Source organism: Pelecanus crispus, chromosome 5 (assembly GCF_030463565.1).
Source record: "Pelecanus crispus isolate bPelCri1 chromosome 5, bPelCri1.pri, whole genome shotgun sequence".
Taxonomy (NCBI): Eukaryota; Metazoa; Chordata; class Aves; order Pelecaniformes; family Pelecanidae; genus Pelecanus; species Pelecanus crispus.
In genome coordinates, this window is record NC_134647.1 from 8,286,876 (window position 1) to 8,304,146 (window position 17,271).

At 36.2% G+C, this 17,271-nt stretch overlaps 1 protein-coding gene across 1 annotated transcript in view; it reads left to right on the forward strand.

Annotated features, from left to right (window-relative positions):
- ZRANB3 (zinc finger RANBP2-type containing 3) overlaps nt 1-17,271 on the forward strand; it is a 47,047-nt gene that overhangs the window by 17,183 nt on the left and 12,593 nt on the right. Inside the window, exons 3-11 of the mRNA XM_009485269.2 lie at nt 2,766-2,944; nt 6,217-6,448; nt 8,602-8,687; nt 11,219-11,390; nt 11,794-11,922; nt 13,409-13,528; nt 14,268-14,387; nt 14,923-15,102; nt 16,606-16,758. Coding sequence (XP_009483544.1) covers nt 2,766-2,944; nt 6,217-6,448; nt 8,602-8,687; nt 11,219-11,390; nt 11,794-11,922; nt 13,409-13,528; nt 14,268-14,387; nt 14,923-15,102; nt 16,606-16,758 — 1,371 coding nt within the window. The remainder of the gene's footprint in view (nt 1-2,765; nt 2,945-6,216; nt 6,449-8,601; nt 8,688-11,218; nt 11,391-11,793; nt 11,923-13,408; nt 13,529-14,267; nt 14,388-14,922; nt 15,103-16,605; nt 16,759-17,271) is intronic.

The window sequence follows — 17,271 nt, forward strand, 5'->3', positions numbered from 1 at the left end:
GATGTTCCTGTTCCTCTAACACCATTTTTTCTGTTTTAATGTACTTCATGCAGATGTGACTTTTTTTTGTTTGAGAGATGTGGGCAGAAAGGTTGGTAATGAAAGAAGCCTAATTCCTGTGATATTCAGCAGATATTCTGAAAATATCTAAGTGAGGAAAAAAATGAAACCTGACATAAGCTTAAAAGAATCCTTGAGAAAACTTAGAAGGTTACTTTTAATTGTATTTAGGTAGGTTAAATCTCCAGTATTGTTAAATCTTAAAAATACTAACTCAGTTGATTTTTTTTTTTTTTTTTTGAAGCACTTTATAATCGCATAGCTAGCTATTTTTAATGGGTTAGGAGATGTTCCTGGTCCAAAGAGGTGGATTTGGAACAGATATGCCTTCCAAAGATGAATTTTCTTAAATACACAATCAAGTAGTAATAGTGAAATTCATTACTTCCATACATTGGAAAAATAATATTTTATTCGATATTAGGGAAGTTTGAGTCCAGCATTTCTTCCCACAGATAAAACATTTTTGTAAGAGTATAATGTTCTTGATGTGTTGTCAGTATAAAGCCTTACTGCAAAAGAGGTAATGTTTGGGGATTTATATAGTCTCCCAATTCTAATTTGGGTTATCTTGAAACACTGGTGGGGGGGAAGGGGAGGTGGATTACTGGGGTTAAAGCATCTCCTCATACTATAAAAATCTCATTACAGCTGGAGATAAACTATCCTGGCATAGAATGTGAAATTTCTGGAAACTGGAGAATACAAAAGCATTCAGGGGAGGAAAGAAGGGAAGCTTGGGAAAAATCGAAATATCAGGAGTAGCTATTTGTTTATTTTTAATAAAACTTTGTTTTACAAAGCTTCTTATTTCCTTCCCTGAATGACAAAATAAACTGTGTATAATTATGTTAGCAATAAAAAGCACTGCAAGATACATTTATTCTAAAGTAAATAATGTGTATTGCATAATGACAATAGATCTGGCACTGCAGGAAGTATTGTGCGGTGATGTGTATCTTGTGCTTGTTGACGTATCTGTAAAATAAGAAGAAAATGTTGGTAAAAGAAAATATCAGTATTGTGAACTTGTATACAAAAAGAAGTTCTGTATGAAAACTAGAGATCATATAATTCCTGTACATATACCTGGATTATGTAATTACGTAAGGATTAAAGTACAATAATAATATATCTTTTTGAAAGGTATTCCAAAAATATGTTGCCATTCTTTCTTGGAGTGGGGACAGACAACATTTTTCCCTCAAAATTTCAGGTTTTCCATGTCATCCATTTCCATGACTGAGAAGGTCAAATCTTAGTCAAATAACTGAGAAAGTTTAAATCACAAACCAAGACCATAATATTTTCTACAGTTCTTCTTGTTGCTCACATTTTTATGATCTAGACTGGTGATCAGCTCTATGGGGTCTAGATTCAGTTATGGGTGCAGTACTGCCAAGATACCTGCCTTTTATTCCCTGCTCATTTGAACTCAGTTGCCTGGATCATCACCAGTGACCGGGCAGTCTGAGTTAAGGAGACAACTGTGGCAACAAACTAAGAATGAATGTCTGTTGTTTGGGTTTTTTGGTTTTTGTTTTTTAAACTTGGATTTGTTTTTGACTGGCTCAAAGCACTACTGGTGACAGAAGGGGGGATTGCAGGAAAATTTTAATGAAAATTTAGTATCACTAGTTCTCTGATTATTTTTCTTTCTAGTAATAGTAGAAATATTATGTTTTCTTCTATACCTGAGAAATCTCCTCGTGATATCATTACATCAGTTCATTTAAACTCAATACTGAGGATATAAGCAAGTTCTTTTATGTCTGTACTGTGAGTAGTTAGATAGCAGCAAATCAACTCAAATGTCCACTGGACTCTGTGGAAAACCTGAACAGACTATTTTAAGGCCAGTCTCTGCTTTAGTGCTTAACAGGAGTCTGGAACTATCTCTTGCCATATGAACAAGTAGAGAAAATAGCTGCATTCTTTGATAAAATATTGGGGGTTCTATTTTTTAAACAAAAACCTAAATTCTGGATCTTATATTCATCTGTTGCTATCTATATTCATAACTCATTAGATGGGAGCATTCCTACCTCAACAGTATGAGGCATGTACTTCCTTGTTAAATATATATCTGCATGTTGTATCTTTACCCTTCACCTTGTCTGCAAATCTGAATTCTCCACTAGGTGGACTTCCTCTTCTGCGTTACAGAGTAAAGAGAAACTATTAGCTACAGTGGATGACAGCAGTAGTTTCTTTTCGTTGACCTACTGGGTCAAAAGCAGAGTTCTTCATACAGATTTTCCTTTGTTCTTTAGTTCCCTATGCAACTGAGGACGAAGTTGTCATTTTTAGGTTAAGAAGACATACCATATTTTTCTTTCCTTTGAATAGTCTTTTTAAAATGTTTTTGGTAGCTTAACAAGTTAAAGAGTTTGATCTTTATAGTCTGCCCTATTAAGGCCCTGAAGAGAAAAATCTTCTGAAATGAATGGAAATACTAATTTTAGCTTTAATGACCTAACCAGATAAAATGTATGTATTAATCCAATTGAAGAGAAGCATCTTCTTTCATAAAAGATGATCTGTGGTAACAAATTGACAATGAAATAGATACTATGTAACTAGCTCTTTGGCTTTGTTTCCTTTATCTGGTTCTGTCTTTGCAAAATATTTTTGGCTCTTCTGAATGAAATATGCTTTTTGAGCAGAGATTTCTATTTTCAATTTTTTTTCTTTTCTTTTCACAGATGGGGCTAGGTAAAACAATTCAAGCAATTGCCATTTCTTATTACTATAAAAACGAATGGCCTCTCTTAATTGTGGTGCCTTCATCTCTGAGATACCCTTGGGTTGATGAGATGGAGAAGTGGATTCCAGAACTCTCTCCAGATGATATTAGCATCATTCAGAACAAAACTGATACTGGGTGAGTAAAGTTCATTATTTTTCTATAGAAAGGCTTGTTCAACCGCCCCTGCTCAGACAGGGCCATCTAGAGCCAGTTGCCCAGGACTGTGTCCAGGTGGTTTTTTAATATCTCCAAGGATGGAGACCCCACAACCTCTCTTGGCTACCTGTTCCAGTGCTCAGTCAGCCCTGCAGTAAAAAAAAAAGTGTTTTCTGATGTTCAGAGGGAATCTCCTGTGTTTCAGTTTGTGCCCATTGCCTTTGGTCCTGTCACAGGGCACCACAGGAAGGAGCCTGGCTCTGTCCTCTTTGCACCCTCCCTTCAGGTATTTATTTATATACATTGATGAGATCCCCGCTGAACCTTCTCATCATAAGGCTAAACAGTCCCAGTCGGCCTTTCCTCGTAGGAGAGGTGCTTCAGTCGGTTCATCATCTTCACGGACCTTTGTTGTACTTTTTCCAGTACATCCATGTCTCTCTCTTACTGAGGAGCCCAGAACTGGAGACAGCACTCTAGGTGTGGCCTCACCAGTGCTGAGTACAGGGGAAGGATCACCTCCCTCAACCTGCTGGGCAGTACTTTGTCTAATGCAGCTGAGGATACCGTTCACCACCTTTGCTGAAAAGGCGCAATGCTGGCTCATGTTCAACTTGGCATCCACCAGGACCCCCAGGTCCTTTTCCGCTAAGCTGCTTTCCAGCTGGGTGGCCCCCAGCATGTATTTGTGCATGGGGTTGTTTCTTCCCAGGTGATGGACTGTGCACTTCTCCTTATAGAACTTCATGAGGTTCCTGTCAGCCCATTTCTCCAGCCTGTCAAGGTCCTTCTGGGTGGCAGGATGACCCTCTGGTGTATCAGCCACTCCTCCCAGTTTTGTATTATTATATTATGGTAGTTACTCATCTCCTTTGAAATTGAGAGGTCTGGTTTTTGCAAAGCAGCAAGTGCTTGTCTGCTGAAAATTAGATTACTTCAGCGTGTCTCAAATTGAACATACACAGTTATTTCTCAACTCTGATGAATTAGCTTGTATTCACTAGCTTCTGTAAAAGATTTTGAACACATTTTTGGAAAACTTCTGGTATACATTATGAAATAAGGAAGTAATTACTGTTAAAATTCTATTTAGCGCACTGAGAAAATTTGTAAGTTAGAATAAGTATTCTTTATATAACTCAAAAGGTCATCATGACCTAGGCTTTCTATCTTTAGACTTAATAGCATGAATTCATCAAAGACAGACTACAAGTCTTGTGTGTTATTAGAGTAACTCTCCTATTACACTGAATTACAAGGGTATTTTTTAGTCTGCTTTACTGTAAATTACTTGGTTGATTTCATGGTAACATCTAGATGTTGTTTTAAAACTTCTGGATAAGGGAGACTGGTCTTCATGTTGTCTGGGGAGTATCAGAAAGTGATTTAACTGCCAAGATGTGCAGATAAGACAGTAGCTTGGGACCTTCCTTGTGGTAACCAGAGAAATCCAACTGAAAATGCGTTTTAAAAGCTTAATCAAGGGGTAGTTGCTACTGATAGTTGAAATTTAAGTTTATCATAGAAATATGGGAACTAAAATAAAGATCTAGTGAAAGGATCCAATGAGCTGCTTTTTTTTTATGCTATTTAGCTAAAAAGCCCACAAACTTAATGCTTATAGTGCTGAATGCAGAAAGGAGAAATGTAAAACAAGGGAAATGATGGGAAAAGTAAATGGTGAACAGAATTTTGTTCATTTTCTCTTTTAAGATTTTTAAAAGGAGTAGACCTTAACCATTATCACTTTTATTGAACAACAAGGGAAGAAGAAAACTTCGGTTTCTGCTTGTTTAACTCCAAGGAGGCTTCCTAGCTATAAGTGAGGTAGCTGTTGAAATAATTACTATTTTAACATTAAAAAGTGTTTTATGCATTTGCAAGAAAATGCAAATGCAAAAATACAGCTGCCAAACTTCGTTTAGCATTTTGTTAAATTCTGCTTCCCTGTGTTCAGCTTTGATTTCTCTCAGTTCAATAGTTAGCTTTTCTTCAAAACTTCAGCAATGAAATTTACTGCTTGAATGTTGTTTCACTTCTTAATTTAAACAGGTTAAAATATACTTAGGCATCAATTTAGGTTCTTATAATTTCTAACTAAATTTGAAATTGGATGTTTCTTGAATAAATTGGTTCCACTAAGAATAAATAATTCTATTTGTAATTTTTTTATCCACCCTTCACGAAGGGGTAGGGGAAATTATTGTTTTCCTGGTTGTTACATTTATCTGTACAGTAACAGCCAGAGTCTGTAGTGCATTGACCACAGTGCCAGTGCTCTAACTATTGCCTCTTCAATATCCAGAAGCATGAATATGCACATGCACATGCTTTCTTCCTCTTAAATGCTCAAGGAAACTTCAACTTAGTTGGTTTTTTGACCTGTTGCTACTGGAGAACAAATAAAAATCACGCCAGCAGAGTGGTAGTGTCTGACAGATGGGTAGACCAGCTGTGACTCTCATTCTGGTGACTTGTTTGTCTAACAACTTTAAGAGTTCCTGTGCTGCTCAAAGGCTCCTGAAGGGCCACAGTGCTCTCTAGTGATTTGAAAACCAGTCTGTGCCTTGGGCCTATATATGTATTGTAAGAAGTTCCTTTCCAACTCTAATTTTTTATCTTGTGCCTTGTTGATTCCCTGCTTCCAGGGTTTTGTTTTCTTCATACACTGTTCGAGCAAAAAAAAAAGCTGGATAGACAGCTCTGATAGCTTTTTTTTCAGGTGGTGAATTTCAGCCCAAGCCCAGACTCTACTTTTACAATACCCAGATACTCAGAGACAATCTAGTTAGGCATCTTAGGCTGCTAGTAAGGTGACTGTTTGTACACAGAGCAGCAGATAGCTTGCCTAGAAACGTTACTACTTCAGGCGTTTGGGTGCTGTTTACATAGTGTGCTTATAATGATCTGACTTGTGTAACTTCTTATCCAGAAAGCAGTTTTGTCCCATGTGATACTCCTGGAAAGGAGCACAAGTTGAAGCAATGCAACCAGATACATGAACTTCCTCTTAAATGCAACGTATGTCTTCTGAAAATGGTCATGAAATGTGTGTGATTTATAAGCATGAGATGCTAGAATGTTTTAAACACCAAAAGCTGTTGTTAGCCTTGATGGCCCACTAATTAATCAATCCAAAAGGTGTCATACATACCTTCCTAAAAAAAAATTAGTTTGGTATAATTCCTTTGCTATATTGATTTTCCTACAATGAAAATTTACTAAGAAAACTTCTGGATTTTCTCTTTTAGGAGAATATCAACCAGCAAAGTAACAATTCTGGGATATGGCCTGTTAACTTCTGATGCACAGACTTTAGTAGACACTTTGTACAGGCAGAACTTCAAGGTAGTTGTGATTGATGAATCCCACTATATGAAATCCAGAAATGCCACCCGCAGCAAGATTTTGTTGCCAATTGTGCAGAAAGCTCTTAGAGCTATTCTTCTTACTGGAACTCCTGCTCTAGGAAGACCTGAAGAGGTATTTGATGTATTGTGTTTTATTTTGTTTTTTAAGGATGGTATCAGTAATAAATGAACAATTTTGTAGTTTTCTTGAATATATACAATTGCATGCATTATGACATCAAACAGTGCACGAGCTGCATTAGAAAGCACGAGTATAAGAAACTAAACCAATGTCTTTTAGTTTGAGTTGATTATATTGATGTTTTACAAACTTGTTTCAGGCTTATGCACAGGTGACTTGAGACAATGTTTCTTAAAAGAAATTAATCTCATGTGTAACAGACTGTTGGGTGAAATAGAAAATAAAGAGCCTAAGTAGAGAACTATTTTGTTTCTACTGGATAGGAGAGTCCTTGGTAGACAAGAACTTGTATTAAATCTTCTACTTCATCATCTGATATAGAAGGTCCTTTGTTTATCACTGGTCTTTTGAATATTTCTATTGTTCACTTGTATTGCATAAGTGAAAAAATATATCCTGTGCTTGTTGCAGTCCAACAAGACAAATTTTCCTTTGAAGGAAGTTCAACTTATGGAATTGGGGAGGAGCAGAGAGGAAACCAAAAACCACTTGGGTTTTATACTGAACCCAAGAAAACTGCCTTTATTTATCAGATGTAGAAATAAATGGAATACAAGAGCTGATTAGTATCCACGGAACTTATAAGGGCTATTTAAATAATACTTCACACTTTAGAGCTTCTTCTTGTGTAAATAGAACTTATACCGAGACCCTTTAATAATTTAATTTGTTCAGAGAGGTTATAACTTGAGAAAGATATCCACTGTATGAAAAAGGGCTTGGTGTATTGTAAGTGTTTGCTTAAAACTTTATAACAAATATTTATATCTCTGGGTGTGGATAATTATGAAAGTTCCTGCACATGTACTAAAGACATTGCAAGAAACCCTGGAAGAAGAACTGAAGTTAGAAAGTGTTATCCTTTTATACAGTGAATTGATACCAAGACCAGTAAGCAACACTGCTGAAGGTCTTCAAAGGAAATTCCATACAAGCTGTCCTTGATCACAGTAATGGGGTCAAAATTCATGACCAAATGGAAAACAATTTGAGACATTTTTATAGTGATACCAAAGTTCTGCCATGGCTTATAAGGCGGAGTGTAAAAAGCATTAAACCTTTGATCAGTTTTGTGTCATAAGCAGAATCTTTCTATGAAGTCTTTAAATGGAATATGTATAGAAAATAAAAAGCATTATTCCTTTCTATTTATGTACATTTATAGCAAATAATTGCAGGCAGTTTCCTGTTTGGCCTAGATCTATGTCAAAATAGCATTTCACTTGGGCGAATAAATTGGTTTTGGTTTGTTTTTTTCTTAATACTGCTTTTCAGTTCTCTAACTTCTGTCTTGAAAGAAGCCTGTGAAGAAACAAAATTAGGCTGTAGCAATTTTCTTCTTGGGAGTGGTCACTAGCATGTGATTAGGTAATATGAAAGCTTAAATGGCATAAGTGATGTACGGTAGACTTAAGAGGGTAGCAGGGAAATACATTTACGAGAGCGCCTTCTGTATTACTGTTGTCTCTATGCTACCCCTCAGCAGTGTGTCTTGGATTTAGTAGTGATTTTTGAATCCAGAAAGCTTTGACGGTAAAACAGTTTGTAAAGTAGGATTCTTCTGGCTAAGGTTGTCTAAACTGACATTTTCCTCCTGTTACTCAACTGGGAAGAAAGGTGTAAAATTTCTGGTCTTAGTGACATTGGCTATTTCTTGAAATAAAACTTAGGAATGAGTAGGCTTTTCATGTATTTTGAGAAGCAGACTACTCATGGAATACCTGCACTGGAGCTTGGCAGAAGCCCGTGTACCTGGCAAATGACCAAAAAAAAAAAAAAAAAAGTATTTTTTGGAGTAACATCTTCTCATTGTGTTTTCTTGTTCATTATAAATCTTTCCCGAGTTGTCAGCACTGTGTTATGGTGTTCAGGTTGCTCTGTTCTTTGAGAGCTTCCCACAACTGTCCTGTCTCAAGACACGTGCATACTCCTATGGAATGTTTTTTGCATGTGTGCCAGGCTGTGTATTTTTTTTGTGCAACTATTGAATGTAAACTTAACACAATAATCATGTAATAATTATTTCTGAATAGTCTTCCATTTGCACACAATTTTTCACTATCACTATTTTTTTTTTTATACAGCTTTTCATGCAGATTGAGGCACTGTTTCCAAGAAGATTTGGAACTTGGAGTGAATACGCAAAAAAATACTGCAATGCTCGTGTCAGGTATTACTGTACTTGCTCATTTATTTTCCTATGAGTGTCTTTGATTTGCTTGTCATGTGAAGTGAGAGAATCAGTAGGTGGTACCTCTATTGCTGTATCATACCATCTTGCTTGGAAACCCAGGGTCAGATACTATCTCCTCCATCAAAGAGGATTGTGAAAAGGATTAGATTGACAGGAGACTTTATTTGAGGACAAAATTGGAAGCTACTAAAGTTTGAAATAAAGTTTTAAGTGCCAGCATTCTGTTAAGTAAAATGGAATTTACTGTTGTTACTATGAAGTGTATAGGTTTTACCTTCAGAACTGGAGTTTCAGCTACAGCTGAAACTTAGGAGTTTCTGACTCTCAGTCTTACGGTCATATCGTGTAATAATTCACATCTCTCTCTATTATGGGATCCAATCTTTTTGCTATCCCACCATACTTGGGTGGAAAAAAAGCCCAGTACTTTTCTCTGTAATTCAGAGATTGACTGAATAAAAGTAAAGGTAAAAAACTCCTAAAAGCACAGTAGTGTGTTTGTAATTCTGTCTGAGGCATTGAATAAAGGCATTGTAAGTTCTTGTCCACCACCTTGCCTCCAATTTGCTAGGTAACATTGCTCATTACACATCTTTCCACACATGTGCCTAATAAATTTTAACTCATTTTTATCCCTTACATCTTTCATGAATTTTCATCTTTCGTGTGTTTCAAGTTATTAACTTAAGGAGGATTCATTTCCCTCTGATTTGCTTCCCTCAGCTTTAGTTTAATGATCGGTTTCTCTAGCTATATTCTAAAGTAGAGGGGATAGAAGCAGCTCGGATTTAAAATGCTTAGTTTTACCCATCTGAATCTGTGTTACAATCTGGAATGAAAGAATTTATGAGAAGGGAAGAACCTTTACAAAATTTCTTTGCTAAAAAAATTATCTACAACTTTGCATATATTCAAAACAATAGATTTTGTCAGCTAAATTGGCTAACATTTAGATTTAATTTATACAGTAATAGTTACATGGTTTCATTTTCATATAGGTGTTTTTTCTCCTTCCATCATATGCATTTTATCAGCATTTAACTTCAAATAACATGGAAGAGTGCTGTCTAATTTTCAGACAGAGAAATGCTATTTTTTCCATGGTGTTTTGACTGAATGCATCTGTAATTTTCACACCACAAGTGTGCGTGGGTACAGCATGGTTTGCTACTCATAGATGATTATCTTATTTTTGGAATACCATAAATGTAATAAAAATCAAGTTCAGAGTTTGGCAAGCCTTCAATAAATAACTTTATCTTCATGACTTGGCTGAAACAAAACATCCTGTGGTAATAAACTTGATAGGATTGTTTTATGCAGCACTTTCTGTGAAAATGTGGGGTTTTTTTTACTTACGTCTTCACAGACACCTGTTGCTAAAGATGAGGTCGAAAGTATTTCTGTGAGGTTTTGCCTACTGTTTCTTTTATATACCCAATGCTAAATCTGGATGGAGGAAACCTTTCTAAGGACAGCCATATAGATAGACTGAGGAAGGGATATGAGCAAAAGATGTTGCTGTCTTCCATCTACGTAGCATTCCGAGTGTGTTATGCCAATGCTTCACCAGTGTAGAATTGAGTCCCTCAGACCCTTTTCTAAATTATTATACGCAGCCAACTGGAACACTGTTGATAAGCTCAGTAAGGCTTAAAACTCTCTAAATGATGGGGTTTTTTAAAAAAAAAATTACCAGTGGAATTACATGCTTGCAACATACTCTCCTGGCCTTGGAAAATGCTACCTGGGCTTTTCTCCAAAGGCACCAAAATCTGTTGTGCTTGTTATTTTGTTATCTCTTGGCAACGTTGACAGAGAGAAGCTGCTGTTCCTGCTACAAGACTTCATTAAAAATAACAAAGCAAAGAAAGAATGAGGAAGGCTAAGTTAATAAATTCCTTTCTCTTTTCAACCTTTAGCTTTTTAACCTTATATCTACTTCCTCTATTTAACCTTGCTCATTAAATAGTATTACATTTAAAGATAGTACCTTAAGCTTTAAATCCTGTCTCTGGTTGTAACTAGGAGGGAATTCTCAGGGAGGGAAACAAAGGAATATTAATGGTGATATTTGTAGCTTTCATGATAGCTTCTCTGTCAGTTATATTATATCAGTTGTTCCCCTCTGATATAATAAGGAGCATTCTCATGGTGGTATATTCTTCTCATTAGTCCATTGAAACAAGAGTTATAAAATTATACCTGAAACCTCTGCTTCCTGTAGAAAGGGAGGTGTAGCTGGGATGATAGAGGACTGCGTCTGATGGGTGGTAAAGCCTGCGGGCAGCAGTATCTGCTGGGAAGTTGAAACAGCTCTGACTTCAGCGTTGGAAGGAATCAGACAGAAAGCAATCAGCTCTCTGACGTAAACAGGAACACCAAGCGTTGTTATCCAGCACGCCTTCACGTCTAATAGTGTGTTTTAAAATTAATTATGTACTGAAGGTTTATATTGAATTTGGAAGAGCTAGTTTTTCCTCTCAGTGTTGATTTTCAATTTTCAGGTTTTTTGGTAAAAGAACTCAATGGGACTGCAGAGGAGCTTCAAATTTAGAAGAACTACATCAACTTTTAAGTGAAATAATGATCAGAAGACTGAAGAATGATGTTCTAACTCAGTTGCCTCCCAAAGTTAGGCAGCGTATTCCATTTGATCTCCCGCAAGCTGTAGCTAAGGTAAATTTTCCACTTTTGCTAAATACACATTTGTTAGTAAGTAGTAATATCTATGTATTCATTTATATTTATGTGTATGCATGTGTTTTATATGTAGTTACAAAGAATGTGTGAATATATAGCATAGCATCTCTGTTACTCTTTTTAAAATATAAAAAGAACAACATGAATTTGGCAATTTTTGGCATCAGATAATGATGACATTTGCTCTAATTTTAGTATGATCTGCTTCCTTTCTGTCTTCCTTTCCGTTAGATTTTGAATCCTACAGTTACTTTTAGCCAAATTCGAGAGAGCTCTCAAAAGTACTCAGTTCCTAAACGCTTCGTGCTTGAAATGTGCATGTTGAGGTAGAACGTGCTTTGTACTATATATCTAACCACTGATCTCTTCTGCCAATTAGAATTTGAATACCAGTTTTGCAGAGTGGGAGAAATTAATGAGAAATCTGAATTCAGATGCCAGTGAAAGCCACTTTTCTCAAGTCCTGAATGTAATTACACGCATGTATAAAGAAACAGCCATTGCCAAGGTAAGCATGAAAGTCTTTTCTTAATATATTTAAAATACCCGGTGTGTTTTTTAACTTAATAAAATTAGTTATATTGGCCCGAATACTAGATGAGGTTGGTTGGCTTGTTTTCTAATCGTGATGTGAAGAAACACTCTCTTTTTCCCCTGTATGTTTATGGAGTAGGCTGGACCACATTATAATGACCTGAGCCAAGTGTTAAAACTGTTACCGATTACATATCCACCAGGCTGGCTGAGACTGTCCAGACGTAGTCTCCCAACAGCACTAAACGTGTCTCACAGACTTAGGGATATCCCAGAGGTGGATACGTCAGGGACACACCTGTGTGTCAGCAGCTGCTGCGGCTGACCCAGGACGGTGCTGATGTAGCCCTTAGTCTGCGTTCTGCCAGTACTGGTTCCCCCCATGGATGAATGCGGGAGAACAATCCCCCCTAGCTGGTCTCTTCCCGTTTCATCAAACGGCACCCCATGTTCTGTATTTCCTCCTACAGTACTGTAGCTAAAGATGTAAGGAAAAATCAGTTAATATCCAAAATCTTTTACATGCCTACTTTTTACCCTGCTATCAGGCTTCATTATGCTAACCTATTTTAAGAAAAGGATAGGGGGGGAAAAAAAAAAGTTCTGCAGGCTGCTGGAGCAGTAAGAGTTGAGAATCTGACCAATGCCTTCAAAATTTTTCTTTTTTCTCCTTGTCTTAAAAATGTCACTGTGGTTCTGTTGCTATTTCTTCCCCACTTTTCTAGTCTCTCCCCTCTGGTAATCCATATTCAAACAGGAAGTTGAAAGACAAAAAAAAGAGAGGAAAAAAGAAATCTGAGGACTGCTGCAGTGGGTATTGCATTAACCATCGATCACTGATAAATTTTATTATTAACTGTCATCATTACTTTAATAGTTTTTGTAAAAGATACTGAAAATTGTATTCGATGCAAAATAATTCTATGAGTGTTTAAATAGAGCAATATTTTATGATTATGGTATCATGAAAGTATCAGAATTATTCTTTCAGTTTTGATATAGAGCTTTATGTGGGTGCAGATACAGAAGTTCTGATTAAACAATACCTTGTCCATTTGAGATATGTTTAGGCAGAAATCAGTTTTGTTTTTTTAAATATGGCTTAAAACATCAGATAATGATGTTGTAACTAAAAGAGGGTTTATCTACAACTTAATCTGAAAGAAGTGCCACATAATTATGTGATCTTTTGAGGATAATTCCCCTCCTCCCTCCTTCCCCCCTCCCCCCGAAGGAGTGAGATAGGTTTCTCAAAGACATAAAGTTGTGGTATTTTTTAAACAAAATTAATTTGAATAGTTTTATACTTAACAGTGTTAGTGTTTGATAAAGTCTTAAATGGATAACAAAAAGTATGGAAATTTACCTTTTCGTATTACAAGAAATAGAAAGACATTAAAATAAAAACTTTTTGAACATTTTGTATGTCTAACTAATGAAAACTCACTCTCTTACTCCAGGCAGGAGCAGTAAAGGACTATATCAAAATGATGCTTGAAAATGACAAACTGAAGTTTCTAGTTTTTGCTCACCACTTAAGCATGCTTCAAGCCTGTACAGAGGCAGTTATAGAAAACAAGGTAATGATTTAACAAATAGGCACACAAATTTAACTTCAGACTTTACCAACACATGTGAGCTGTGTTTGAATTCAGTACTAGCTACCTGTGCGTACAGGAATTTATGGATTTTAAGTATATACAGATTGATGCCACTGGATTAAAAGGGATCATGTGGTTTTGTAGAACTGTTTTGTATTTAAGGATAATGTAAACACTCATATCTGGTATGATACTTTGTTATTATTGAATCAATGTAGTAGGCAGTTGTTTCCCAAGTTTTTCTACCAATGTGCTCCTACTTTTCTTTTTTTTTTTTTTTTTTAACAGAACACTATCTCACCTGAACGTTTAATTCAAAGCCGTAAAAATATTTGCAAACAACCTTCGTGTTATTTTGATCTTGAACTCTCAACCGTTGCTAGGGAATGGTGGCTAACTTTGCTATTTTATATTGTTAGTATTTTGAAAATGCTTGGAATTTTAATAAATTATGTCAGGGAAATTACAGGCTCTTCTGCATTTTAAGATCCCCTGTTCGTTCTGTCTTCTCCTTTTGTAAACAGGGGACACCAAGTCTACACTTCTCTAGGTAGAGGCTTAATTGTAAATGAAAGGACAAAAGAGTACTGATGCATCCTTATCCCCCATGACAGGAATAGAACAGATGTTTTCATATTTTCATTGGGGGATGGAGGATGATTGGGTCCAAAAATGGACACTGATAATATCATTTTGTCTCTATTATAATATGTTATAGGTTCGCTACATACGAATAGATGGAAGTGTTCCTTCCGCAGAAAGAGTACATCTTGTTAATCAGTTTCAGAAAGATCCTGATACCCGGGTTGCCATTTTGAGTATTCAGGCAGCTGGTCAGGTAGGACAACAAAGAAAATATGTGAAATAAGAAACTTGAAGAATATAGGTACTAAAGTTGTTGGTGACTGAAGTGATTTACTGAAGGCAATTTATCTTTATGCAATATGTCTTTTGTAGACTCACATATTCTTTTTTTTTTTGTTCTTTTTTTGCACTAATCATGTTAATTGTTTTAAGCCTCTGTTGAAGTTACTTGAGCAAAATCAAGATGAGCAGCAACATCTCATTCTTGAATAATTAGTAAGACCTCAATTTCTCGAAAAGTCGCAGATTAATAAGAAATAAATGTTGCTTCCACAGTGAAAAGCAGTATGCAGTCTTTGCACAATATTGAAGTATTTTTTGAATCTTACTTATATCTACCTGAGGCCCAAGGAAGAAATCAGTGTAATAGGCCCATGTGCTGTCAAGGTCGTTCCTCTTATTTCCATACTAAAATGTCCTGTACAACCTGTAGTTTTCTTTTACTTCAGGTATTAAGTTGTTCATGTGTGGAATCTTTTTTCTAAAATGCATCTACTCATTTTGTTTAGGGTTTAACTTTCACTGCTGCTACTCATGTTGTGTTTGCTGAATTATATTGGGATCCAGGCCATATTAAGCAAGCAGAAGACCGAGCACACCGAATTGGGCAGTGCAGTTCTGTGAATATTCACTTCCTTATTGCAAAAGGAACAATGGATACTCTTATGTGGGCAATGCTGAATCGCAAGGTATGTGTGGAATAGAACTGAATAATCAAGAACTCATTATGGCTAAGATAGCACTTAAGCACATGTGCCAAATAATGTCCTTGCTTATCTGGAGCGCTCTCCTACTGTAAGACAAATTGATAGACCTAGAACGGGTAATCATTAAAATGTCCATGTCTGTTCCAAATTAGTCTTTTCTAGCTTTTTGGTCTCCGTTTAAGATCCAAAGATAAATAAGGTAACTCTGCTGAGATGAATGGGATGGTTCACATCTACAGGAGATTGTTGCTTTATCTTCCTTCTAGCTTTTTATTGCTCTGGGTGTTCAATTTACATGTTTAAGGGTTTTTTGCACAATAATAACAGCTAGAGTTTGTTGGCTTTGGTTTTGGTTCTTTTTTTTTTTTTTAATTGGATGAATGTTGTGCCTTACTAAACTTCATTTCTGAGAGGCAGAAGCATTCTCAAATAATTCTTCTTCATCAGACCCAAGATTACTATAATCTTATTTTCTGTTGCCATTTTCCTCGAGTATTACCCAGTCCTTGTTAGGAGGAGTAATTCCATCCTGCTTTCTTTCCTTACTTGGAAGATCTTTGAGAGTTCATAGGACTAAGAAAAATAATTTGGCTGTTTTGCTTTTGTGACCTTTTTGTAGCCTTTGATACTGTTCCTTAGCATCTTGTTTTAATAACTGAGGTGTGTTTGTATTCTGTCAGCTCTTGTTTTCTGACATTTCCAGAAGTGTCAATGTAGAAGGAACTGCCTTTTAAACTCTAGTTGTCAGAATTGTTTGAGATTGTGGTTACACAGGGTTTCTTCTGATGCAAATGCTGACTTACACTTGTTGTTCCTGCATTTGGCTACCCCTGTGTTGTAGTGGTGTGATTGTTTGTGTCCGTACAGTTAGTAGAGAAACTGACAACCATTTTTTTGCCAATATATTCCTCTCCTGCTGAAGAGTAATCACAGCTTAAAGAATCTAGGCACTGCAATCTGTATTTGACATTCAGTTGGGGAAAGAAACTCTGTATTCTAATTCCTGTAGGTACCTCTGAAAAAAATCTCAGTCAGTCCAGTACATTAAGAGCCTCCTTAAACATAGCACAGATGGGTCTCAGTAATTCACCAACAGCTTACCGTACAGGAGTTCTGTCACTAAACTGCTTCTTTCAGTTAATCCTGCCTTTGTTTGTTTCATGTGCCAAGCAAAATGTGTAAAGACTGTGAGAGATGTACACAACATATATATTCTCTTTTAACTTCAATAAATACTGACATTTTGTATACACCTTTTCACAAGTCAGTGTGTTAAATATGCTACTTATTGTTATTCTTGCAGAAATGGCTGCTGAAGGAGGAATGGTTTTAATCATTTAGGTTGTTTTGAGTTACTACAGAGTTTCTTTCTTTGCAAATGCTGAATTAAGTTTGCAAGGGAAGCAGATTGAGTGAATATACATAAATAAATTTGTTCCAACATATGAATTCCTTGGAAACTTTATGCAATTATTCCTTCTGCAGGCCAAAGTTACAGGCAGCACCTTGAACGGCAGGAAAGAGAAAATGCAGGCTGAAGAAGGTGATAAGGAGAAATGGGATTTTTTGAGTTTTGCTGAGACCTGGACCCCAAATGAAAGTCTAGAAGATCCCAAAAATGAACTTTTATTTACACATGTAAGACTCGAAACTTAACGTTTTTCTCTTTTCTTTCATTTAAAAGAATTATAACCATTGTTCACTTAAGCTTTCTGTGCACTGCAGACTTTACTAATGGAGAAACACTAAATAAGTGGGAAAAAGTAATGTAAATTCCATTTCTAAAATTAGGTGAAGTTGGGGAAAGTGCTCTGCTGGGTATAAATGTCGTCTACAGGCTTCCGATGGGTCCTTATGTTTAGGTGACTGACCCAACCCTCAGAGTCAGATAAGACCAAGTAATTTCTGTTTAAATTACAGCTTTAGTAGCTGTCCTAAATTTAATTGGCTATTACTTTAAAAGCCTTTCCTTGTATCAGGCATCATCAAAAAAGGCACACAGCTTACCAGTTCTGTGTATTTGATTTCTGATAGTGATATTTCAGAATTTTCATGAGAACATTGCAAATACTTTTTACAAAACAGAAGAGGAACGTTGAATTGCTCTTTCTGCTAGCTGTTTCTTCTTAAGGGAAGATACCTTTTGTTTCC